The sequence below is a fragment of the Helianthus annuus genome, chromosome 14, assembly GCF_002127325.2.
Source record: "Helianthus annuus cultivar XRQ/B chromosome 14, HanXRQr2.0-SUNRISE, whole genome shotgun sequence".
In the NCBI taxonomy this organism is placed as follows: Eukaryota; Viridiplantae; Streptophyta; class Magnoliopsida; order Asterales; family Asteraceae; genus Helianthus; species Helianthus annuus.
The window spans coordinates 166,458,858-166,485,812 of NC_035446.2; the positions used below are offsets into that span (position 1 = coordinate 166,458,858).

A 26,955-nucleotide genomic window follows, 5' to 3' on the forward strand; every position below is an offset into this window, starting at 1 on the left:
TTTTTAACTAAATTAGACTACCAACTTTTTATATAAATCTAAATATTAAATGTACCAACCAGGATACATGTTAGTAATTATATTGCCACAACTAAAATAATATTCACATGTATTCAATTTATCAAATGTTAGATTGATTTATATATATCTCTTTTCTTTTAAATTCATACCTTTTACATGATTATTTGAAAACGTTTGAACTTGACTTTTAGTAGTCATACATTTTTACTTGTAAATAATTGAAAGTTATTATGTTGCAATTCCTTTTAAAGTGTAAAAATATATTTCTTCTGTAATAATATAAATGTATTTAAAAAAGAGAACATGTTTTGTTATAAAAACATATAATACCCAAACAACTTTTTAAGAGTTATAGTTCACATCAATTACAAAAAAAAAAAAAATAGATAAGATCATTAGGATAAAAAACTTTAAAACATAAACAACTCAGGGATCACACTAACATAATTAGCACAAACATTCTTAACACAAGCTAGGATATACACGAAGTACTCGGTTTCGGCTTTGAATTGATACCCTACGAATCTTATTTTTTCTCTTAAAAGAGGCAATGGAATCGGCTGTGTCACTAAGCTCATGCTCTTCACCATTATCTTCTTCAGAACTATCCACATCTATTACTTCTGTCTTGTTCTCTTCTCCAAGGGATAACGACCTTTTGTTTGTTCTTCCTTTTACCCAACGGTGCATCTATGATAAAGACGTTAATATATCATATGACCACATGAATAAACACATCAACAAAATACCTCATCACTAAATTCCTGCTCTAGCTCCACGTCTAGATTTGGATCCTTTAGATCTTTGATGATTAACTGCTCCATCACATTGTCTGATACATAAACCTTTTTATCATCTTCTTCAGCCCTGTAAGTTGCTTTGACCTTACATGCATTAAAGACAAGTAATTTATCAATATACATGTTTGGATGCATACTCAAATACAATGCAGCATATTAAACTAAGTAGAGATAATATACATACAAAAAGCTAGATTCATACCTGGATTTTTTTCTCAGTCATAAACTGCATCGCCGAAATTAGATTGGGTTCATATAACTCAGCCTTGTACATCGGTTCCATCTTCCAGTTAACACAAGCCAACAGTTAAAAAGCAATTGTTACCATCACACAACACACTAAAACATGAGTTCACTACATAAATACCTTGGAATTATGTATTTTTTTCAGAACGATTTTGACCATTCTGTTCCTTGCTGATTTAGACATATAAGATTTTAGGAGGAAGAATCTTCTTATACTGTCAAAACACATGTACACACAACAAAAACTTGACACGTGGCCACTACATCAATGGCCACTAATTCATTTAACTAAACATACGACGGTTTAGGAAGTTTTTGGCTTTCAAATTACTTGGAGGGAAACAAAAATGGGTTCAATTTACAAACTTTTACACCTTGCCGCATATACAGTTTTTATTCTTTTTCACAGTTTTGATCATTAGACTTAGGACATAATATTTTAATTTTTTTTTACTTGCTAACTGTTGTATCATGAATTCATCACACTAATATTTGAATGGAGATGGGAACTAACTGGAATTATAAGCTGAATCAAATCAAGAATGCATTCATATGTGTAAGGTAATCACAAAAACTCTTTTACATATTTCATCAGCCAATACTTGTAACTTAGACATGTTATTTTAACTTCAATCTTATTGTCATTACAGATAAGAAGGAAGCAAAGGATGCTCCCAATATTTCAATGACCGATCAAGATGATGCAACAGTTTTAACTCCCATGAGATAAGATTTATTCAGTATAAAGGGCAATTTTTCTTAACAATACGTTAAAGGATTCATTTAAAAACCAAGGAATATTTGATCCCGAAGAGGACAGTTAATTTGGCTTTTATTTAATCCAATCATTGGTAAGTTTTTGTTACTTATTGTACCTTTACGGATTAATTATAATAATCACACCTATTATATGTTAATACTTAGAAAGATTATTTTTTTTTTCTATTAGTTAGTATACCTTTATTATTTAAAATAGAATAGAATCAAAATTATAAACATATTTAGAAAGTTTAGTTATTTAGTTACTTATACTACCTTTATTATTTAAAAAAATATAATACAATAAATATTGTTAACATATGTTACCTATAAAAATATTAAAAACTATTTGTTTAACAAATTTTATCTATAACTTTTGTTAATAGGTTTATCTATAAATCTATTAAAAACTATTTGTTTAACAAAACTATATCTATTACTTTATTAATAATTTTAATCAAACCATATAAATTTTCAATTAAATAAAAACATCTATTATATTAATATTATATTAAACATCAAATCAGTCACATACCCCAATAAAGAAATCAAAACCCTAATAAATATACATATTCTACTCATTTTCTATCTCTCTCATTTACGGTGATACTATTCACCTTCTTCTACACTCATCTTGCCGATCAGAACTTTCAAGCCTAATCAGGTATTTTTTTTGTTTTCTTCTATAATTTACACTTAGGTTTTACTATGTTTACTTTGATATCTTGATTTCATTTAATTTCAAGTATTCCCTCAAAACTGTTTTGGTTTCTATTCTTTTTGTTTTAAATCAGAAATACAAACTTCCCATAACCGCTAGACAGTTACCAAAACCGGCTGGCAGTTATCACATATATGTTCAACTGCATTTCGATTGTTTTTATCAGTTTTAAAGTTTACGGTTTTTCCAAAATATATTTACGGCTGGGGCTGCCAGTTATCACCTATATATGTTCAAATGAATTTCGATTGTTTTTATAAGTTTTAAAGATTTCGGTTTTTCCAAAAATATATTTAGGACTGGTCCTGGCAATCTTGGCCCAAACACATAAGTCTAGATGGTTAAAATAAAAATAAGAAAATGAAATAACAGATCACTTTGACCCAAAACCCACCTGACTCATGATTTGAACCCATGATTAAAACAACTGAAAAAACAGAAACTTTTCAAACAGTTTTGAGGGCTTGAATGTATATGATTCGAACATTAGTTGTCATTAGTTCATGATTTGAATTTTGTTCAAGAACTTTGTACAATCGGGCTGATGTGTGTTGCTCATTTTTAAAAAAATTCTAATATCATCTTTACCCAAACTCATCCTTACCAACCTGACCCAAATCTGATTTCGACTATTATAAGTATGATATTGTTATTTTTTGAAAACATTCAGATGGAGTTTACAATACTAATCAAAGTAGCTGATTGCAACGACCTGCAATACCGACTGGTAAGATACATCCTGATACATATCTGATTTCATCTCGTTTAAATATTTGACTTTATCCTAACATCTGGGTTTTAAATAAAAATATTGCATATGTAGGAACTCCCAAAAATATTGAGCAACCAGCTTCCCAAAAACTGTGAAATAATCAAACTTGTTGATTATACGGGAATGAAATACAAGGTTGAAGTCGAAAGCTTGGGTCGAAGAAGAAAAACACTACATGGGCCCGAATGGATGAGGTTTTTCAGTCTATAAAACATAAGAATATAGACAAACTATGTTTCAAAAGATTGAAAGAACTTAAATTTGAGATACTTCTTTTAAACACTGACGGTTTGGAAATCAGAAAGCATTCCTCAGGAAGAGATTACATTCATGGCTGTTTGGTACAAGCTAAAGCAGAAACCTACCATCATCAGGTAGAACTTTGCCACCTTGTTTTATATACTATTGTCTCTATTTTCTGAAAGAGAACTAATAATTTATATTTTCTGTTTTGAATAAAATCTAATCTCACATTTCTGAATGTGAGAACTATAGGATTTACCGCACGGTTTGCTGTGGCTGCTATCCGAGAGACGCTTAAAAATCGACAACTTGTTTGCTAAAGTACACGGCCCTAAGCAAAGTGCAAGGTCGATGTGTGTTATGCTTTCCCTCCCGGAAATGAAAAAGGATTAGCTGTCGGTTTCATGGGGTCAGTTGGACCACCTTTTGTGTTGAAAATGACATTGAAGAGGACTACCAACTTCTCTTCCAATGGATGGGAAGCACTCCAACAAGAGCACTTTAACTTCAATGTCCTGATATTTAACAAAGATGCATCGGACTTCACGCAGCCACTACACATCTATGCAACCGCACCAAGCACCGCCCACCACAACAGCCGCCCCAACTACCAGAAACAATTTGAACACCATGCCATAGAAACACACATGCTGGTAATTAAAAACTAACTATTAATATACTTTATTTTCATTATAATGTTGGAGATTGAATAACAAAACCAAAAATTTATTTTTACAGACGATACCGAAGAACTTTGTTCGGGATCACCAAATCAATAACTACTGTAATGCCATGCTGTCATTTGGCCATGTTAAGTTCTGGTACCGCTACGTGTAAGGACAGATCAAGAAGAGTGGATGATGAAAACCATGTCATAATGTATGCGGACTGGCAGCATATCCTGGACGAAGCGGGGATGACTAAGGACAAAGTGATGAGGTTTGAGCTGGTGGGAGAAAAAAGTGTCGCAGGTGATACGGTCTACTTCGAAGTTTGTTAGATATCAATTCGAAGAAACTGTTTCAAATTCACTGGTTTATGTTTTGTTATGTTTGATGGACAACTTTTCTTTTCTAACTGCATGTAGAACTTTAACAGTCACATCCCATTACGATGTTATCGTAATTTTGGTTCGGGATGTCTAAATTATATAACTTAAATATCTATGTCAATTGTCTTGGGCTATGATACAAACAGGGCCAGCCCAAGCCCAATTGTCTTGGGCTATGATTACAAACAGGGCCAGCCCAAGCCCAATCATTTTGAGGCTTCGGCTTTGGCCAGCAGCTTTTAATAAAAGGTTGCATAAATTGATATATGATTTGGGCCAGACCTGCAAATAATGTTAAAATTAATCAATATTGGCTGCAAAATGTATTTATTGTTTATCAAAAAGGCAGGCTTATGACCCATCTATGCAACATCGGACATGTATATTTAGCGGGAGTTTAGGTTACCTTATTTTCTATAGTTAAATCAATATGAGTAATAATTTTACAAACAAAAAATGACATACGCAAATAACTTATCAATTTCAAACATCTTCTCTATCTAATAACTCAATTTCTTAACCAAACGTACAACTTAAAATTAACAATATCAACAACAAATCAAAAATACATATATGCTTATAAAATCAATATTTTATGTTGAGTTCAAACACCATGAAAATAAGTGCAAAAAAACACTACATCGCGTTTATTAGATTGCAACTGGGTTCACATAAGTAACATAGAAAGCAACAAAAGTCTTATCACAAAAAGTAACAAAAAAACATGCATAATGATCAAAAAAGCACATATTATCTAATCAGTATATTTCTTTGGCTTTCGTCTTGCTCGTTTAGGCCTCACTTCTTGATCACACTCATTAGAACACTCAACAACAGATGTGGAAGCAGTTGTAACATCCCTAGTATTCGACTTTCTTGAATTAATGATAGAACCATTATCCGCTTCACAATCAAACGACTGTACCTGCTAAGAAAAATATTCAATACAATAAAGCAAAGTACAATCAATGCAATAGGTGCAAAATAAAAAACAATAACATACCATTGGTGTCTCATTAGACGAGACTGATGAAATGATTGGACCCCATAACAATTCATCAGCCATATCCATTTCTTCAGTTGAGACTCTTGAAAAAAAACTCTGTGCATTCATCTTCATTGCCTTCAAAAACATGATCTATATCATCCGTGCAAGTACTAACCGTAGATAAACTAATGTTATTCGCGGGCGATTCGATATAATCCTTAATGAACTTTGACACAGTAAAGCGATAAGAATAGTGAGGTGCCAAGTTATATTCATCAATCTTAATCCGAATGCAACACTCCTAGCACATAAAGAATCAACCAAATATGTCTGAGCCCATAAAGGATCATTAACACCCTGCAGAAATAGAATAACATTATTATTGACATATATAAACATTAGCACATAAAGCAAATCATTTATTCGTATAAAAAAACATGTTAACGAAATATTTGGTTTATACCTCAGACAAACTTTTAGAAAGCAACTCCTCCGCAGTAATCCCAATAAGTGCAATCACAACATCATCAAAAGAACGCACGTCATCTCAACATCATTATCAACCACGCGGACAACCAACTTGAAACTGTCAAAATCTTATAATTAAGAAAACAATATAAAAACACAACAATATATAAAGACTTACGCTATCTGAGGATTGAGAACATTTTGTTGACATGATACACAATAATAGGTAGCATCCATGAACCGCACCTTCTTTCGACATTTAGAACATTTAACATACTTCCAATCATCAAACAAATCAATATCAACTATAGTACCAAAGATGTTATAAAATGTCCCCTGCAAAGCAAAAAATATATGGTATCAATTAAAAACATTGAAAAAGCAAGTTAAACGTTATTAAATAATTGATCTTACACCAAAAACAAAAGATATAAGATAGGTTAAAAGCCAATACCTTATAAACTCCTGCCTGAATAAATCGATAAACATCAGCAATACTAACAACTTGCGAGTCTTCATTTTGGGGTGTGTTAGCTTTAAATAAAACAGGCACGGTAACCTTCAAAGGACATAAAATAAGTTGCATTAAAACATACAACGCTTTGAAACATAAATAACCTTTAATACAAGGAATAATATACATTGTCTTGAAGACATCACAAGCTGATGATGACAAGTTAATATATAATTGAGATGCAACTGTTGACATCACACAAGGAGCACCTAACAAAAAAAAACACCAATGGATCAAGTATATATATTAAAAATATGCATACAAATATTTCATCTATTACATTACACATACCTTCAAACAATCGAACCTTGCAAGATGTTAATACAACAACAACTGCATTAGTGGCATGGCGCCTCATGTCCTCATCAGTATACTTAAGTGCAAGTTTGCCCCATAAAGAGCATTGAGATTATTACCACTAATATTTAATAAAAACACAACCATTCCAAAATAAGCAAAACAAAAAAATAAAAAATATAGAATGCGCCACAAAAACAATCTAAAAACTTACACTTCATCGGATAAAACAATTCGTCGTACTTTCCCGATTATTTGATTGTGAAGACCGCAAATCAGTATCAAGATAACCCCACACACGAAGAACACCCACAACATCTACATAAAAAATATAATTATATATAGACATGAAGACGCCAAGAGAAAAACAACAACTAAACCTGTTAGATATATGTCATTCTTCAAGCGTGATCCAAGCATGTTAAAAGGCATCGGCTCAAAACATGACGTCTAAATAAGCTCGGTTGAACTCTTGATGGACTAATGACGTAGATCGCATAAACTTAACATAGCAATCACGTTTCAACGGACGATACCATGAATCGTATACAAGAACCTCAAAACCATATAGCCTATACACGCAACCATCCTCCAAACGATTAGTAAAAAGATGCATCAAATGAAAAGGAATTTTTGCATGAATTGAACAATCCTGCAAGGAAAACATGCAACATTACAAAACATATATATTATAGTTTTTTTAATTAACTAAAAAAATGCCTTACGCGTTCATCTGAAAGGATGACATCAAATGACAATATACGATTTGAGCTAGGAATGTATGTTGTCCAAGAACGTGTGACCATTACAGTGACTTGCCATTGGTCAGTAATACCAGGCATCAAGTCTGAAATGTACCGATGTCCCATTCTATATTATGAGAACCTAAACATGGAAACAAAAAAAATGTTATGGAAAGCTTATATTAATAACAAAATATACATAAAGGAAATATATATCTATATATAACAACCAAACATATAAAAACCACATGCAAAACAACGTAATTACAAATGGCATATTTAGTCAACCAACCAATATATAAAGTAAATAAACATTAAATACAAGTGTTCAAATAAGAGAGACATAATATGCTACCTTTATAGAAGCATACACGGTAGCAATTCCACTTCTCAATAACAACATACAAAACACTCAGACCAATGCATCACTTGACATCAAAGGTAAGTTATAAAAAACTTCCTTATAAACAACATTTCTTGTTAATTCGTTAGAACACTTGCCATCATTATCAACATAAAATCGTAGACCAGATCGAGATGTAACACGGGAGGCAATCACATAAAGTTGACCATGTGAAAAAACAGGCTTTACCAAGTAACCACAAACATGTTTAAATGTTTGGCCCTGACTTTTATTAATTGTCATAGCAAAACATAGTTTCACGGGAAACTGTCTTCTCTTAAAGTGGAAAGGCCAACATGTAGAAGTTGGAGTCATATCGATTCTTGAAATAAAAGCTCTTTCTCCAACATGCGTACCCGTAATAATAACGCCCTCAATAACACGACGACTTATTTGAGTAACCACTAAACGGGTCCCATTACACAATCCTTTCTTGAGATTCAAGTTACGTAGCAGTATGATCGGTGCCCCAACCTTTAACTTTAATATGTGATTCGGTAAGCCAGAAAAATGTACAGTATTAAGAAACTCCGTAGGATACATAGCCTGCATTTCTTCAATATTATTTGTACTTGCACAAATGGAATCGAGACTAAATAACTCATGATTGTCACCTGGCAACTTATCAAGAACATGTAGATTAATCGTATCAACCTCATTGTTAGTCGATGATAAAATACAGCGCTCCTGTAGGTAAGAAACATCAGTGAATCGTTCTTCTATATTAGGAAATGTATCTGAAACAACTGATTCAATAGGATTATCTGAAACAGGAATCAATAGATCGCGAGGTATATTAATCCAAGTTCTCTCATCTTCCCCGTCTAGCGAAATTGCAGGAAGACGACCAGACCCCATATCTAAAATCCACTTATTGAAATCTCGATGTTGTATTACAACATCGTCATTAACACTTGAACTATTCAACCGCATATTAATCGTTAAAGAAAACACCTTACACGAACCCCATATAGTCGATGACTTATTCACAACCGAAGCAACAATCTCACTACGCGGAGCAAGCGGAATAACAGGAAGAATTTGCCGAAAGTCTCCTCCAAGAGCGACACATTTCCCTCCAAATACTCGACGGTCTGCACCAGGTATATTATTTCGACAAATATCTCTAAAAGTACGGTCAACCGCTTCAAATGCATAACGATGTTGCAACGGTGCCTCATCCCATATTATAAGCGCGGCATCATTAATCAGCCCAGCAAGATCCGTCCCAACATCAATCGAGCAGCAAGAATCCTTATCAAGTTCAAAGGGAATCTTAAAACGCGAATGCGCTGTACGACCACCAGGTAGTAGAAGAGAGGCAATCCCAGAAGAAGCAACAGACAAGACGATTTGGCCACGTGAACGAAAACAGGAAATGAGAGTCTTCCATAAATACGTTTTTCCCGTCCCTCCACTACCAAAACAAAACAGCACCACCCGTCCGTCTATCAACACAATCACATACATAATCAAACACCTCCCTTTGTTCAACATTCAATCCACGAAATAAATCATGAAAAAGCGTCATTTCTTCTTCAATATTGAAGGTGCGCTCAGCCATAATCAACCGATTTTCCATAGTATCAACCAATTGACGATCAATTTGAGGCAAATTAGGAAAATCTAATAAACTTTTACCATGACCAATTAAAACTCTTTCAATCTCAATCAATGTATAATTGAGAATCTCTTCATCTGTGAATACCACATCATCATTCTGCAGCATTGTGCGTCGATTGTAAGCAATATCATCTGATAAGTAAGGTAGACAATCAAAAAATAACCGCCGTTGATTGCTAACCGTACAAAACAATAGAATGCAAACAAATAAATCACGAAGTTGATTCCCCAACTGCCATTGAGAAGCTTCACGTATTGAATCTACCCACTCAACATCATCTCCTAACAAACCCAACGCATTGCAAGCAGACATATAAGTTGGATGCTCAACACCATCAACCGTACGAATGTCTTTAAAGCTTAATGGCCCACGTTGAACATTTAATAACATACGGAGGTAATACTTTTCACCCATTGATGGGCTCACATAATAAATGCGGCCAATAGAAGTCACCCTATGTCGTGGCAACCACTCCTTCTCCTTTTCATGCCAAGTGAACTTTGTTGGAAATTCTACATATGTCAAAGAACGACCATGCGGAAACCTTTCATTTGCACGAAACCATTCAGTAAATTTTGACATGCTAGCCGTAGCACGTTGGGCAACTTCCTCAACCTCATCATTATCATGAAAATACACTCTATTACACCCTTCCTCATGAAAAGGTAACCGCTCAACAGCAACATCACGGTACTTCATTTCAAATTCAAAAATCTTCCAACATGCCTCAATAGAAGATATATACCGACAATTTAAATATTCCTCAATTTCATTTTCATTATGTAATAAGGACGCAAACGTTGTCCTATTTTGAGCACCTTCCAAACCACAGTTGCACGATCTGGACCTTTGTTTATATAAGTAAAAAGATACTTGACTAACATCCCTTGGTTGCACCACTCCACATTAATGTGACAACCATATTTCACCAACAATTCACGGTTATACGGAACAACATACCGATTATCAAGCTTAATATCTTGAGAACCAACTTTAACAACTCTTGAATTATTGGGCCTCTTATAACACGGCCAACCATCATTTCGGATGAATGTCTCCTCACAATAATTCTTTGGGTACCCTTTACTACATACACCATTATGCATACAAGGGCTTGAAGGGTTGAGCAAACCACATGGACCATGCATCATTTGTGAACGAACAATAGCGAAAGCTATAGGGTCTTCCACCTCCGAAGGAAGCTCCGCAGATATATATTTATCGATATTGTCAACCGTATTTATCTTATCTTCAGGTTGTAAAAAAAGCAGAATATGAGAGTGTGGAAGTCCTCGTTTCTGAAACTCGATTGTATAGATAACTAAAAAAATGACCAAAACAAATATTACACATAGCTATAGAATAAAAAACAATCGTATAATATTTAGACAATGGAAATGCTAGTAACAAACCTGCTTTCGTGTGTCCAAAAATATTCCTTTTCCTTATGTCTTTGATAAGTTCATCAAGTTTAATTTTGAAAACACGGGCAACAATGTCAGGGCGGTCGGACGCACTCATACCAGGGGTTGTTGCTTGAATGTGTCGGGTAATTTCCGGCCATTTTGAATTGCATGTCATAGTAATAAAAAGGTCCGGAGCCCCAGCCCAACGACAAATAGCCATTGCATCCTGATACTGTTGAATCATATGTCTTGGCCCACCGGCAAATGTAGCTGGCAGGATAACACGTCGACCAACTGCTTCACAACTTGTTTCACCATCAGCGATACGATCACATAAACCATTATACAAATCCGAACGAATAGTGTTTTGGTTTTGTTTATACCAATTCATCTCATGTTCAAGGATAGCTGAATAACAGTCCACAACATACGTCTGAAATAAACGGCCAGATTTGGGTAATGTCTTACCTTCATTCCTCCTAAGTTGTAAACGGTAAGAATAATATTCTCTTAATGAAACCGATTGCCGCCTACTTGATGGAGATATATTACATAGAGGAATATTAAGATGGAATCCATCTTCTCCATACGGAAACAACAAAGGATACTGCAACGCCATAAAACTTGGGTGCAATTCAGATATACGCTTTGCACTACGACTACCACGTTCTTCAATAATAATATCACGTGAGTCCGTAGGATTTCCATCACCTGGAATCAGTGCAGCCACTTCAGGAACAGTAGGCAAAGAATATTGTCCTTCTCTTCTATTTCGCGTACCAAGCAAGCGAAGCGTAAGACGTTGCATTGAGTTGTCATTAAACCTTTCACGTGCCATCCTAAAAGCCTGCACTAATGCATTGTTCGCATCAAGCATCAACAGCAAGTCATTCACTAATGTGCGCAGGATGACTTGATCAGACGTTGGTGACACACAATTTCGCAAAGCATAAAAGCGATTATCAATCTCATTTTCCGTGTCATAAACGTACAATTGAGCAAATCTAGGGCGTCCATCAGGATGCATAGGCAACAATGATCCAATATTATGATGGTTGTGGCCATTCAAACGAAATGTATAAGGCCCACGACCATCATTTAAATCCGTAGATATTCTCCCACCGGTTGAGGTAAATGCAAACATCGCATTTAAAAGCTTTATGTTTTCTCTAAACACGCGAGATCGTGTTTCCCCATTGTAATCAAGAAGACGACCCAATGTTTGAGGAGGATGTCGAAGAAATGGCAAGCAAACCTTTCCTTCACTACAACATAATGAAAAACTTGGAACACGAGGAGTTAAACTTTTTATAGTTCGTTCCTCATACCAAAGCATAGCTCCACAATGAACACAACTATGGTTTGCATCACCGATATCCCAATACGACGGACATCGCCCTAAAAAAGGTAAGTGAAGTGTAAGCAAACACTATCAATGTCATATAAGGTGTTCATATATACAAAGTGTCACAAGAAAAAAATATGATGTTTACAATATCTATTTTCGTCTTGAAAGACACTTGCACGGGAAGGTACTTCAACTTGATTCGAATGTAGACATCCAGATGTTTGTGAAACCGTTGAACCTAATGAAGATTGCGCAGCTCCATTTGTTCTACTGGTATAATGCACAACACCTCTGTTGATACGATCAACTAAAAAAGCAAAGATAACAATAAACCTATTCAATTTAAAAGGCTTAACCGACATAATATAAAATCATGGGTGCTATTGGGTGAAAACACATAACAAACACGAGAACTCAATCAAGCGTACCATTGCAACGTCTTTGAGTACTTGTAGCCTCACTTGTTAAATCAGAAGGGCGATCACGTAATCGAGGACGACCCATTTGGCCCGTCCGTCTACGCCCTACTTCAGTCGTTGCATTAGAAGATATATTTTCCTGAGTGGTACGTATAACCGCAAATGAATCCGAAACTGAAGGGATCGGAGAAGGTTGCACATTTTCATTTGACATACGCATATAGCGTACCACACTTCTGCTAGAACTACCAACTGCATACACAGCAACAGTAGCACTAACAGGTTTAAAGGGTTTACATGGTAAATATAAACATGCAAACCCCATAACAAACGGACAATAAGGGGTATTAGTATATGAACAAAATCATAAGAAATACAAGAACATAGATAACCACACCGTAAGAACACCGTTGAGAGGATGCAACATCAGGCGTCACAACAGGAAGTCGCTCCCGCAATCGAGGACGGCCCATACGTCCACGGCCCCTACGACATTCAACACGTGTAGATGCTGACGTCTCATGCGAAGGGACCGAAGAAATTGAATCGGAATCATTTGATATAGGTGCACTCATATCAACACCTTCAGATACATATATCTTTAGAAAAGCATGACAAGAGTCAATTATAATGCCACTCAAAACATAAAAAGCTAGAAACATATATAATATCTCAAGGACAACCAAAACTTTAAAAATTGCAACATCAAATTACCAAAATAGAAGCAACAACAAAAGTAACATTATGACAACTACAAGGTACCACTTAAACTCAAAGTTACGAAAATTACAAGATAAAACTTTCTCAAACTAATAATTCGGGGAAGCTATGGTCTCTGTGTAAACCGCACCATGCATTTGCCTATAGAAAAACATACGGCAGAAATAACCTAGATGATCCCGTTGCAAATCAATTTCAATCACTTGTCCAAAATTCGTTATCACAAGACATGTCCCTGGCAAATTGTAATATGTGAAAGAACACATAGTTGATAATGGCATCCACAACTTATCAGGATATGCAAAAACCTTCATCCAACTTTTATTTTTAAGCCTCCACAATACAATTTCTCGTCTATAGTCATAGTTTCCGATACAAACATACATATGAAGCTCCTCGTTTATGTTAACTAAACTTCCACTAACTTCATCGTCATATACATTGGGGAAACACAATTCAGAAAACGACTTTGAATTCACATCAAAACGAATAACCGACAATCCATCTGAACGACCACGACATTGGGTAACGACAAAATACAAACCACCACCACACAAAGTTGCTGGCGACCAAAGGTACGTATAATGGTGGTACGGACGGTGTTTTAGGAAGCGTACAGTACTCCATGAATTCAACTCCATCGAATAAATATAAACGGTCATTGTACCTCGTCTACGTTTAATATGTAAAATGTTGTAATCATCAGAAGAGTCAACAAAAAATCCTAGAGCATCTCTATCAACTTTGTAGAAACCTTGCGAATTAGAATTTGCCAACTTCTTGAACTTAGTCGTCAATGGATTCCAAACAACCAACTCACAAGTGTTTTGCAGACAAACACACAACATACCATCCAAACTTGCCAAAAAAAACATTCTAGAAGGATGAGCATAGAACGGGCGGGCAACACCTCTTGGTACAATAAATCCCGGGGACTTATAATTTAAGGAATGTACTTCGATAGTCTTCCAACCAACCATCAACAATTTTTGATCAGCCGATGCACGCATGTAATGACAATGAGCCCTTACAAACTTACGATCTAAAATGAAATCTAACCACTCCTTGCAGACAAGCTTACATTGAGCAACATTTTTTGGTGGAAGTCTTGCAATTATATCCAACATTACTACTAAAAATGGAAGGCACGACATACTGCTTTTATCTAAAAACACAATTTACAAAAAAATAAATAAATTAAATCATCGTAAGTTTCAAGCATAAACTACATACTAATAATAGGTCTTGAATATTCATATAAAATATAACTAACAAAAAAACATGTATTATCACAATATAGGATAATAAAAATATTAAAAATAAAAATAAAATCAACAAAAATATGTTAACTAATAACAATAAAACAATTATTACAAACTAAAGTATAAATTTGTATCAAAATGGGCCAGATATATCACATTAGCATTTTGGGCCAGGTTAACAAACTGGATGAGGTAAACATGAGACGGGCCGGTTTGGATACTGAATATGGACAATCCAAATTAGGAAACGGATACTACATAACGGCAGTTAACTCAACCCTAACCACATATGCGATGAATTCATCCCTCTTTCTGGTCCAAGTCGCTCCTCTCTGCATCCGGTATTCATCGAGACATCAACAGATTGCACGGCCATTCACCATGGTTATACTTGTGTACACTCCATTCTTCTCCGTCATACGTATCAGCAGTTCAATCGATTCAAAATTTCAAGGTATTTACCTCTATAAACCCTAGCATATTATACATCATACTATTTTGTTCGACTAGGGTTCTTCATATTCGATTAATACATTCTTTGATTATCGATTAGGGTTAATGAATGTGGATGTTCATATTTGATAAATAACCTCCGGATTTTAGGGTTTGAGTTATTCAAACATGTCAGAACTGTATTAAGGCAATTTTAGGGTTAACGGTTGTGGATTGATATTATTATGCTTATTCATATTCGATTAGAGATATTCGGAATTTAGGCCTTCAGTTATGCAAACATGCCAGATCTGTGTTTCGGTAGATTGATGGGCTTAGGATTTTTCGTTGTCCTCAATATGTTACAACCGAGTTAAAGACATGGCATAGATAAGCTCTAGAACATAAACAAATGGGGGCTGGGTTGGATCCAAAACTTGGCAGACACTTTGAAAGTTTTATTTGTTATGCTTATGACAACATCATTGAATCAGTAGTAAGGGTTTCTCTGTTTTAATGGGCTAACAGGAGGGATCATATGAAAGACAGAAGCTAGGCTTATCCCTGACAGTTTGAATCAGCTTACGGACATATTGTGAATCTTGCAACCCATGCTCTTAATAAAAAATTATGGCACTGTAAGTCTTTCTAACCACTGATTCATACTTCTTATTATGCCTATGTGTTTGCTTTAATAAAACATTGTTTAAATTTAAAGGTATAATTTGCACAATTTATGTTTTTCATATAAGTTATAGACTGCGTTTTAGATATAACACTTGAGAGTACTTAGCTTTGATCTGACACTGGTAGAATGTTCACATTTAATAAGAAATCGGTCTACATGTATTTGAACATATAGCAAACACCTAAATGGTTTTGATTCTATTGTTTAAACTAAAAAAGCAAACACACAATCAATTTGATTTGTAGAAAAAAGATGAATTAAAAAGATTAGGAAAACATACCTTAATTCTCCAACTGGCTCTCCAAAGCTACTCAATATGATGATTTTTATGGTAAACAAAATTCGAAGAAAGAAAGACACTGTAAGGTCATAGAACTACATTATATAGAGCTAATATCCGAATTTTTCTCATGGAAGTTAATATTAATTCAGACAGTTAATAAATAATGGGATAGTGGGAAAGTGGGCTAAACTGAAATATATTTAAAATAACTGCATAATCAGTTACTAAACCTATAAGTTTTATATACCAGCTAAATTTTCATTTGAATTTTTTATAAACAAAGCTGAACTTCTGTAAATGTATCAACAAAAATATCAAAATATTTGATAATTACACTAATGAAGACATATTTATTAAAAACTTTTATGTGTACTGACAATGGAATACAATAACAATAAAAAATATAATTTTATATTTATCTAAACATAATATATAAGCAATTCTTTATAAACAAATAATACACAAACACATAGTAGAGAAAAAAGCAAACATTAACTAAAAAAAGAACATTACATCCGATGAAGGAATTTTTCAAAATTCAACAAACATTTCGAAGCAAAAAAAAAAAGGATTACCAAACAACATGTATTACTGAAGACTTGCTGGCACAATAGTTTCCACATACATTGCTGTCCGTATAGTATGATTCCAATCGCTTGGTATGAAAAGGTCACACGTCTTCTTGTTCAAATCTATTTCATAAACCTCACCCCAATCTGTCATCACAAAACACTTTTCTTCTGAACTAACATGTGTAATTGAGCACCAAACTGGCGTTGGAATATAACTGATCTTCGGAAACAACATGACCTTCGACCAATGCTCATCTTCATAACGCCATAGATCCACAGCCATATCTATAAACCCATGACTAACAAACACGTGAAGTTTGTTATTCATATTAACCAAGTTCCCCTGACATGTTTCACCATTGCCAACATATGGAAACCCTATTTCTGAAAACGTCTCTGTATTCACATCAAATCGAATTATGACAATATCACCAGCAAGCCAAAACTGGAATACAGTAAAATATAAACCATCCTCACAAAAAGTCCCCCCCGACCACACATAACCATTAGTATGGTAATGCCTTTTTTGTAAAAACGGTATTCTCTTCCAATGACTGGTCCTCCTTGAATAAGCCATAACATCAACTGTAAAACGACCACGTTTTATATGTAAAACTCTGTAATCATTAGAGGAATCGATGTATAGGCCAACAGCATCGGAATAGATTTTGAAAAAACCATAAGACTTAGAATCAGATATGTTGATGCAGCTACGGATCAACGGATTCCAAATAAGCATTTCAAACGTATTGCGTAAACAAACACATAAAAGCCCATTCAAGCTTGATAAAATCCACACATCAGAAGGGCGAACATGAAACGGTAGGGTAATCATGGTTTTCTCATCGACTAAATCAACAGTAGTGCTGGAAATAAAGCATGATTCCTGTCCAATACTAAGAATTTTTTGTCTAGACCCCTTACACATATGTCTACAGTGCATCATGACAAACTCCTTCGACGATATACATGACAACCATTCTTTACATACCTTCTTTGCACGACCTACACATTTTGCAGGAAGTCTTGGCAGTATCTCTGACATTATTAAGTCAGGACCAAGGTCAGGCAACTTAGTGTTCGACTCAGAGGCTGAGTAGAGGCACCCCTTCAACTTTTTCATAACTCAATAGTTTCTGATATTATATCTAGAAATACAGTAATACACGAATTTTAGGGATATTAGTGATATCTTATATAGAGCTACATGTCCGACTTTTAATGAAAACAGTTAATTTATTGAATAAAACATAGGTAGTTATTCAATCATGGGTTAGTGAGCAAGGATCATGACAAGTGGGTAAGTGGACTGACTTAGAAATAAACTTAACATAACCGAACGATTATATTAATTTCTAAAACCCTAAGTTAGTTACTTGATCATCGCTTAGTGGCCCGATGATCATGGTAACGTGACTAAGAAGGCTGACTTCAATATTAATTCAGTATAACCGACTATTTATATGTTTTTTTTCTTCAAAATATCTTATTCTTTTCCCCTTGTTATTTATATAACTGAATGCTATTTTGAATTTTCACTCTAAATAATACAAAACTTATTATTTTAAAAAAACCTATAAATGACTAAATACTTTTTAAAATACCTAAATAGGCCTCTTGTTTGAGAACACGGAATTTGTTAACATGAAACAGGATATTATTGGGTACTAAATTTTTTTAGATTGTTTTTCTATGACTTATGTGTAACTACTTATATAACTGTTGAAGTTATGCATATCTGGAATTTTATTTACGTATTTTGAAAGTAAAAGAAGATTTAACCTTTATAAACATACATACAAATTGGTGAAAACCACTACCTATATTTTCTTTTTTTTTCATAACAGAAATATTTATTATTAAATAAACAATTAATCATCAACATATATGTAATAAGTAATATAGTTAACAGATAAAACATAGAAAAATAAATTGAAAAAAGGAAACTACAATTAAACTAAAAATAGATGAACAAACAAACCTTAACAAACACTGACTTGAAAGGCAAAACATAAAAGATGACTATGACAAACAGGACTTAAACTGAGTAAACTTAAAATTCAACCCATCCAACATGATCGTTGCAATTTTTAGATATACGTGGAATCTTTGATCTTTTCAATGGACTATCCAAAGAGTCTGCTGTATCACTTAACTCAGACTCCAAATCATCTTGTTGTTTTGCCTTAGAATCATCTTTCTGACCATTCGAATCTTCACTTTGGGTAATATCAATGACCTCATCCCATTTCCAAGTTAGGAGCGCATGCTTTCTTTTAGCTTGCTTTTCTATGTTCTGAAACTACAAGAACTAAAAACATTAGTATAATACATTTTAAAAAAACATAAAGGTGTGAAACAATCATTATGCACTTATGCAATGAAAACTTTATTAAAAAAAACACCACCTGTTCAATAACCTCCCTATGCATTTCAGATTTGAATGGACTAAAATACTGTCCATATGAAATGATCTCTACACTTCCACTGTCCGTCTGAAACAATAAATTGATAGAATTTAACAAATCAGACTAAATATCAAAACAAATTTTATACATTAGTTGTGACTTAAAACGTTACCTTCGGAGAATCTTTCATTGGGCTGCATATTTGATTCTTCTTCGGTGTCATTGCATCAAAACCCAGCTGAAAAAATTACAATTGCTACCATATATTAGAAGACTAAATATTTGGTGCAATTCACAAACAATTAGAAACCATCCACATGCTTTGCTAACTAATAATTAACATTCCAACTTACATTCCAACTTACTTTCTTTGCAGGCTGATCTTCTTCATAAATGTCCACGAAGTCATCCGAGATATCCATTGCTGCAGATGTGTTGCTGTATGAATACAGGAAGAGCGAAAAAAATTCAGAAGATTACACTACCTGAACTTGTATTATATAGGCACCAAAAAATGCAGTTAAGTGTCCACTAACCCACTAACTCCCTGAAAATAAGGAACACATTTTAAACCGCATTGCAACCTGCATTTCTGATTGGTACATCTTGATAAATGACGTGATGTTGTGGGTCACGCAAATTTAATCCCCAAACAACTATAGATAGCGGTAATAGGGTATCGAACTCAGGGAGTATGTGGAAAGTGTGTTGATTTTATAGCTTTGCAATTAACTACAATTAACCTAATTTGCAGAAAAATAAAGATCAATGAGTTGGATTGTTGTTTTCGAAAACTAAATTAATAACTAAATTGCAAATCAAAGAGTGTTTTTGTAAACAGATTAGGAACAAGCGACCATCCTAGATTTCAGGTTTTAATCCACACTAATGTTTATGCTTACTAGAAAGAACCACATAGACATGGCTCGTGTTTGATTATCTGTTTGTGATGAAAGAGAACTAAGTACTCGGATTATAAAATGCGAGGTTGTTACTCGATGATCAATTGACAATTATCCAACCCTAATCCCTCCCATGATATCTCGATTGCCAGCGGCACCAAGAACGTATGGTTTAGGTTAAAATCAAACAATAATCAACAATTTACAAACAAATATCCAAACACCATAATAACTCAAACAAACATTCAAAGTTATTATTCTAGAAATTCAAGCACAAACATAGTGTTTCAAAAGCAAACCTTACATCTAGGATGATCACCAAAAGTTTAGCCACGCATGACTTGGTACATCATCTTCACACAACGATTAATGTTCATACGAATCGAATACACAAACCGAATGATAGAAATTGTCTAAAACCAAGCCAAGATAGCCAAAATCGCCCCCAAGGTGTTCTCTAACCGTCCAATGATGAGAATACATGAAAAGACACCATAAAACTGATTAAATGAAGGCAGTTACGTTTTCCTCGCAGCCTCCACCGTAAATTACGGTACCACCGTAAGTTACGGTGGACCAAAAAGTGTTACGGTGGGTCTCTACTGCCTTACGGTGGTCGAAAAATGCTGGGGTCTACCGTAAATTACGGTACCACCGTAATTTACGGTAGGCTTCAGCATGAAATTTTGTTTTCAGCATAACTTTTTCGTTTCAACTCCGTTTTCTTCACCGTTTTCGCCTACGTTCTCGTAATTTCGTCCTCTATCATGCTATCTTCTTAATTCTCCAGTTCTAATAAATTATTTTCTTCATGTATTCTCCATCTTTCAATCTCTAATCCAACCGCGCCTATTCCGAAGCTTCATTTCCACAATTTTAAGCTCCGAATGTACCTGAAACATAAGCAACTGTAGTCATCTAATTCAAGACAATTACACAATTAAATGAGGGATAAACTTGTCATTTAACACCACTAAGGGTTGTCCTACGGACCACCCATCACATCCCCACACTTAACCGTTGCTTGTCCCAAGCAACCCATTCAAAAACTATTTCAAAACCAAAGCGATCAAACATGCAAACCAAGCTAAATGTGCCGTCCTTTTACTAACTTTCAATCATACCACAAGACACACCCCTCACAAAAATCTATCGGTAACAAGAATTATTAGCATAATGCTAAACCACTCAATGCATGTGTGTGTGTGTGCGACAATAAGCTTGTATACAAATCAAGTTTCCTCCTATTGAGTATTTAGCATGCTTATGAATCAAAAGGACTTACGGGTTGTGACGGGGCTAGGTGCAAAGGTAGGAAAATGGTGGAATATATATGCGAAAGCTAATTGATTTGACCCGGTTTTTATTTCTACCACTAAACAAAGCAACCATCAAATATATACACAACTTCTTCAATATTCTCAACTACTATTGCTACTAAATATATTTTTTTTCTTTTTTTTTTCTCTTTTTTTTTTCTTTTGTTTTTTTTCATTTCATTTCATTTTTTTTATAACACATCAAACTCAACAATATATACAAAAACATCAATACTCCAAACTAGATTTCCTAAACCGGGTCATCTCAACAGGTAAAATTTTAGTAGGAAGTAGGCTCGGGTCACAATCGAATGGCCTAAGGCTCAACATGGCTTTCTAAGGACCAAACCCCCACCCCTCACAATACCAAGCTCATATATGTAACGTATGAGATCCAACCCCCAATTCCCACACTCTCACACATCTAGACGAGGCTTCCTAAAAGTCCCCCTATCATTTTCAAAAGCATGCTAACTCTAGGATTTAACAAGTATTCACACACAAGTTCTATTAACACACAACACACAACGCCATTCAAACAATGAAATATCAATAACAATCATGTGTGGCTCAAATCCTCACCAAGAAAAGACTAGGAATGGGTGTCGGTGGGTCAAATGGTACAATATCAAGCTTTCAAATTTTAACAATTTTCGCTTGGATTTACAAATTTTTTTTTTTTTGAAACTCCCAAAAATTTCCCCCATCCCCATACTTGGGATACATTGTCCCAATGTATGGCTTTGAGGGCTTTGATCACTAAAATTCATTCAACATCAACAAAAGCTTTAATTCTCAAACCCCAAATTTCTTTTTGGTATTTTTCATTTTATATTTTTTTTCTTTCATATTTTTTAATAAACAAAAGCAAACTAATAAACTAACAATATTTCAAAGCTAAAGAACATAACAAGACTAAGGAAAGAGTACACTGACCTGGTGAAGATTGCCACAACAGATGTTGTAGATAATCCGACTTCCTATCACCACCTTCACCCAAATATCCGTACATCTTCCCCACACTTGAATGTCGCCATGGCCCTGAAACATAGAAAGATAAAAACAACAAGATCAATATAAAACCCCGGGTTGCCTCCCGAGCAGCGCTAAGTTTCGAGTCTTCAGCCAGACTGTGCCACCACCATTTATGGTGGCTCAAAGAATCGGTTCCTATCACCTCCCCCACTGTAGCTTGTCATTGGGCAAAATACATCCATCTCATTTTGACTCGGTAGGTAATCAAATACACTCTTGCTCGCACCCATATATGTTTCTTCACGGTCCGGTGGGTGCTTTTTTCTCATTTGTTGTAACACATTTTTCATACAATCACTAGACTCACCACCCTTCCTCTCAATGGACTCATAACTAATTCCTCCAGTTTGAACATCAAAGTACAACCTACGGTTCTTGTCGGTCATGGTAATAATCTCGTCTCTACAATTAATTTGAGCATTTGCTGCGTATAGAAACGGTCGACCTAAAATTACCCTTTGTTGTGATGCCATATTGGTAGAAGCATAGTCCAAAACTAGGAAATCCACTGGGTATTCAAATTCTCCCAACTGAATCTTAACATTCCTAACCATTCCCCGTGGACGCCTCCAACTTCCATCCGCTAAGCTCACCATGGTGTCTATACCTTCGAGTAGACCAAAGTCGTACATATCGTATAGATCGCTTGGTAGCACACTCACGCTTGCCCCGTAGTCCAACAATGCGTGAGAGATTTTTAATTTTCCCACACGGATAGGCACGATTGGCACTCCATACTCTTTATCATTCTCGACTTCGGCATCTTTTTCCAAACCTGCATTCACTTGACACGAAGAAGTTAGACATTTTTCATTAAATTCGGTACTAGGAACGGTGCTTACCACATTGATGTTAATGCTTTTTATGTTCTTGGGATTTGGCACCGTATCACTCGGTAGCTGGCCTTTTGCTTTCTTTAAAATCGCCACGTCACTCGCAAGTTGACCCATTTGAGTGGTCAACGATTGGATGCTTTTGTCACGAACCTCGTCCTTTTGCATCCGAACCTCATCACGTTGGTTCATTCGTTGCATCTCCATTTGCATCGCTTTCAACATCTCCATCATCTCATTTCCACCCGAAGAACTTTGACCCGTTTGATATTGCCTTTGAAATCCTTGGTTTCCTTGGAAATTCGGGTTTGCTTGATTTGAAGGGTTCCCATATCTAAAGTTCGGGTGGTTCCTCAATCCGGGGTGGTAGGTATTAGAATTCATGTTGTTGTAGTTCCTACCACCTCCTCCTTGACCTTGACCTTGAGCCGCATGGACCTCCTCGTATTGCCCTTCCAACATCTCTTGGCAATTTTCAGCCGCATGACCTATTTCATTACACAAAGCACAAACATCATAAATTTGGTTAGTGGTTTGAACATTACCATCATCTATGGCGTGCACTTGCGGTCGGTTAGTGGTCGGTCGGGCTCTTCTTGAGGCTTGAGCTTTCCTCTTTGATGTAGTTGCCATGCTTTCCAAAAATTCCCAATCTTCATTCTCATAGTTCGTTCCAAAAGTCCCACCGGTGATAGACATCAAATCACGTGCATCTTCGGCACTCAACCCCTCATGAAAGGCATTCATCAACTCCCATAACTCAATTCCATGATGAGGGCAGTTTTTAATCATCATGTTGAAACGCTCAAACGCCTCATGAAACATCTCACCATGTTGTTGTTGAAAGCTTCTCAATCCCTTCCGTGCATCATTGGTCTTTTGGGCGGTGTAAAACTCATCCAAAAAGGTTTGTTGCATCTCCCCCCATGTATAAATTGATGCTGAAGGTAATGTATAGAACCATTTCTTAGCTTTCTCTTCCAACGAAAACTGAAATAAGACTAACTTGACTTCATCGGCCGAAAAACCTTGACTCCCAAAAGTGTTGCAAATTGAGTCATAGGCCTCTAGATGAAAGTACGGCTCCTCCGTTGCTAACCCTTTATACTTCGGTAAACTTTGCAACGAGTTTGTTCTTACTTCAAAAGTTCTCCCTTGGTTGTTGTGAGGGATAACCACCGGTGAGGGGTTTTGAGTAATGATTGGCCTGAAATGTGCCTCTATTCCCCTTGCTTGTTCTCTAAGATGTCTTCGTGGCACACCATACCTACCTCTCGGAATAATCGGCCCATTCGGTCTTGGTACTTGCCCCTGTGGTGCGATCGGTTGTTGAAACTGTTGTGGTCGCATCGGTGGGCGCTGAGGCGGTCTTTGAAATGGTTGTTGGTGTACATGTTGTGGCCGGACCTGTTGCAATGGAATCGGTTGTGGCATTGGTGGCCCTTGTGGTCTTGGCCGAATGTGTTGTGGTATAAGTTGTTGATGTTGCATTCCACCAACACTCGCCATCCCTTGAGATTGACTTTGAACATACCCAAAATCCCCTTGATCACCATAATCTCCATAACCATACCCATCATCTTCATACCCCTCAAAGTCTTCAAATCCTTCATCATACCCATCTCCTTGAATTCCCGATGATTGCCCAAATGGAATGGTTGAATACTGAAAACCCGATTGTTGTGGTCTAAATGATGAGGTAGTATGCACAATAGTTGAATTTGGTGCAATTGAAAAGGTGGATGTTGATTGACCCGTAGTTGGGGGAAAGAAATGAGATAATGGTGGGATGGTGGTGGATGGATTGTAGGTGATGGAAGGCTCAGTTTGAGTGGTGATTGGTTGGGTGACATTAGATGGTGTGAATTCAGCGGTGGTATTAGGTAATGTGGTGTTTGGTGATGGTTGGGTGGAAGTGGGTATAAAGGTTGAGGATGATTGACCCGTTGTAGGTGGAATTTGGGAATCAGCCATGATGTTTCTCGGTGTGATGGGTGAAGTGGGTGAACCAATGATTTTGTTTTCTCGCACTAAAACTCGGTTTTGTCTTAGCGTTCTTTCAATTTCCGGATCAAACGATAGCGGTGATGACCTGTGAGAGCCTCTAGTATGCATACACCTAAAGTACCTGCACACTAACCACAACCAACGTAAACCCGAAAATAACAAACAAAACTATTAAACTAACACACGTTGCGCACTACTCCCCGGCAACGGCGCCAAAATTTGACGTGATGTTGTGGGTCACGCAAATTTAATCCCCAAACAACTATAGATAGCGGTAATAGGGTATCGAACTCAGGGAGTATGTGGAAAGTGTGTTGATTTTATAGCTTTGCAATTAACTACAATTAACCTAATTTGCAGAAAAATAAAGATCAATGAGTTGGATTGTTGTTTTCGAAAACTAAATTAATAACTAAATTGCAAATCAAAGAGTGTTTTTGTAAACAGATTAGGAACAAGCGACCATCCTAGATTTCAGGTTTTAATCCACACTAATGTTTATGCTTACTAGAAAGAACCACATAGACATGGCTCGTGTTTGATTATCTGTTTGTGATGAAAGAGAACTAAGTACTCGGATTATAAAATGCGAGGTTGTTACTCGATGATCAATTGACAATTATCCAACCCTAATCCCTCCCATGATATCTCGATTGCCAGCGGCACCAAGAACGTATGGTTTAGGTTAAAATCAAACAATAATCAACAATTTACAAACAAATATCCAAACACCATAATAACTCAAACAAACATTCAAAGTTATTATTCTAGAAATTCAAGCACAAACATAGTGTTTCAAAAGCAAACCTTACATCTAGGATGATCACCAAAAGTTTAGCCACGCATGACTTGGTACATCATCTTCACACAACGATTAATGTTCATACGAATCGAATACACAAACCGAATGATAGAAATTGTCTAAAACCAAGCCAAGATAGCCAAAATCGCCCCCAAGGTGTTCTCTAACCGTCCAATGATGAGAATACATGAAAAGACACCATAAAACTGATTAAATGAAGGCAGTTACGTTTTCCTCGCAGCCTCCACCGTAAATTACGGTACCACCGTAAGTTACGGTGGACCAAAAAGTGTTACGGTGGGTCTCTACTGCCTTACGGTGGTCGAAAAATGCTGGGGTCTACCGTAAATTACGGTACCACCGTAATTTACGGTAGGCTTCAGCATGAAATTTTGTTTTCAGCATAACTTTTTCGTTTCAACTCCGTTTTCTTCACCGTTTTCGCCTACGTTCTCGTAATTTCGTCCTCTATCATGCTATCTTCTTAATTCTTCAGTTCTAATAAATTATTTTCTTCATGTATTCTCCATCTTTCAATCTCTAATCCAACCGCGCCTATTCCGAAGCTTCATTTCCACAATTTTAAGCTCCGAATGTACCTGAAACATAAGCAACTGTAGTCATCTAATTCAAGACAATTACACAATTAAATGAGGGATAAACTTGTCATTTAACACCACTAAGGGTTGTCCTACGGACCACCCGTCAATAAACTGCAGAAAACCGCAAGATCATGGGTGAGAGAGTGCTGAACTGCCGAGAACCGCTGCTTCTAGAAGGAATTTAGAGACTTTAAACGGCTGAGATTAAAAGTTGATGACTTTCTACGGCTGTAATTAGCCCAAAAGTTGGTTAGCATCAACGGGAAC

At 35.8% G+C, this 26,955-nt stretch overlaps 3 protein-coding genes and 1 non-coding gene across 5 annotated transcripts; 1 reads left to right on the plus strand and 3 right to left on the minus strand.

Moving 5' to 3' along the window:
* Nucleotides 1-5,367: 5,367 nt before the first annotated feature.
* Nucleotides 5,368-14,670, minus strand: LOC118486605. The gene is made up of 14 exons (XM_035983161.1): nucleotides 13,701-14,670; nucleotides 13,221-13,406; nucleotides 12,833-13,075; nucleotides 12,550-12,711; nucleotides 11,063-12,454; nucleotides 10,469-10,971; nucleotides 9,495-10,364; nucleotides 8,042-9,412; nucleotides 7,437-7,532; nucleotides 6,524-6,628; nucleotides 6,316-6,405; nucleotides 5,899-5,958; nucleotides 5,617-5,751; nucleotides 5,368-5,538 (listed from the first exon to the last, which is right to left on the minus strand). The coding sequence occupies exons 1-14, from the start codon at nucleotides 14,668-14,670 to the stop codon at nucleotides 5,368-5,370; spliced, it is 6,354 nt and encodes a 2,117-aa protein (XP_035839054.1).
* Nucleotides 14,671-16,796: 2,126 nt separating this feature from the next.
* Nucleotides 16,797-17,825, minus strand: LOC110907813 (F-box protein At3g08750). The gene has a single exon (XM_022152738.1). The coding sequence runs from the start codon at nucleotides 17,823-17,825 to the stop codon at nucleotides 16,797-16,799; it is 1,029 nt and encodes a 342-aa protein (XP_022008430.1).
* Nucleotides 17,826-18,727: 902 nt separating this feature from the next.
* On the minus strand, nucleotides 18,728-26,944 carry LOC110906251. 2 transcript variants are annotated; one of them, XM_022151448.2, is made up of 6 exons: nucleotides 26,801-26,944; nucleotides 19,725-19,780; nucleotides 19,554-19,626; nucleotides 19,361-19,426; nucleotides 19,189-19,275; nucleotides 18,728-19,076 (listed from the first exon to the last, which is right to left on the minus strand). In XM_022151448.2, exons 1-6 carry the CDS (start codon nucleotides 26,819-26,821, stop codon nucleotides 18,834-18,836), a joined length of 546 nt encoding a protein of 181 aa, XP_022007140.1. In that variant the 5' UTR covers nucleotides 26,822-26,944; the 3' UTR covers nucleotides 18,728-18,833. The 2 variants fall into 2 exon arrangements, with proteins under 2 accessions (XP_022007140.1, XP_022007139.1); XM_022151447.2 differs by having other exon boundaries at nucleotides 18,728-19,082.
* Nucleotides 24,041-24,146, plus strand: LOC118486910. Its single transcript, XR_004880077.1, has one exon. It is a non-coding gene; the product is annotated as a small nucleolar RNA R71 (small nucleolar RNA).
* Nucleotides 26,945-26,955: the final 11 nt, after the last annotated feature.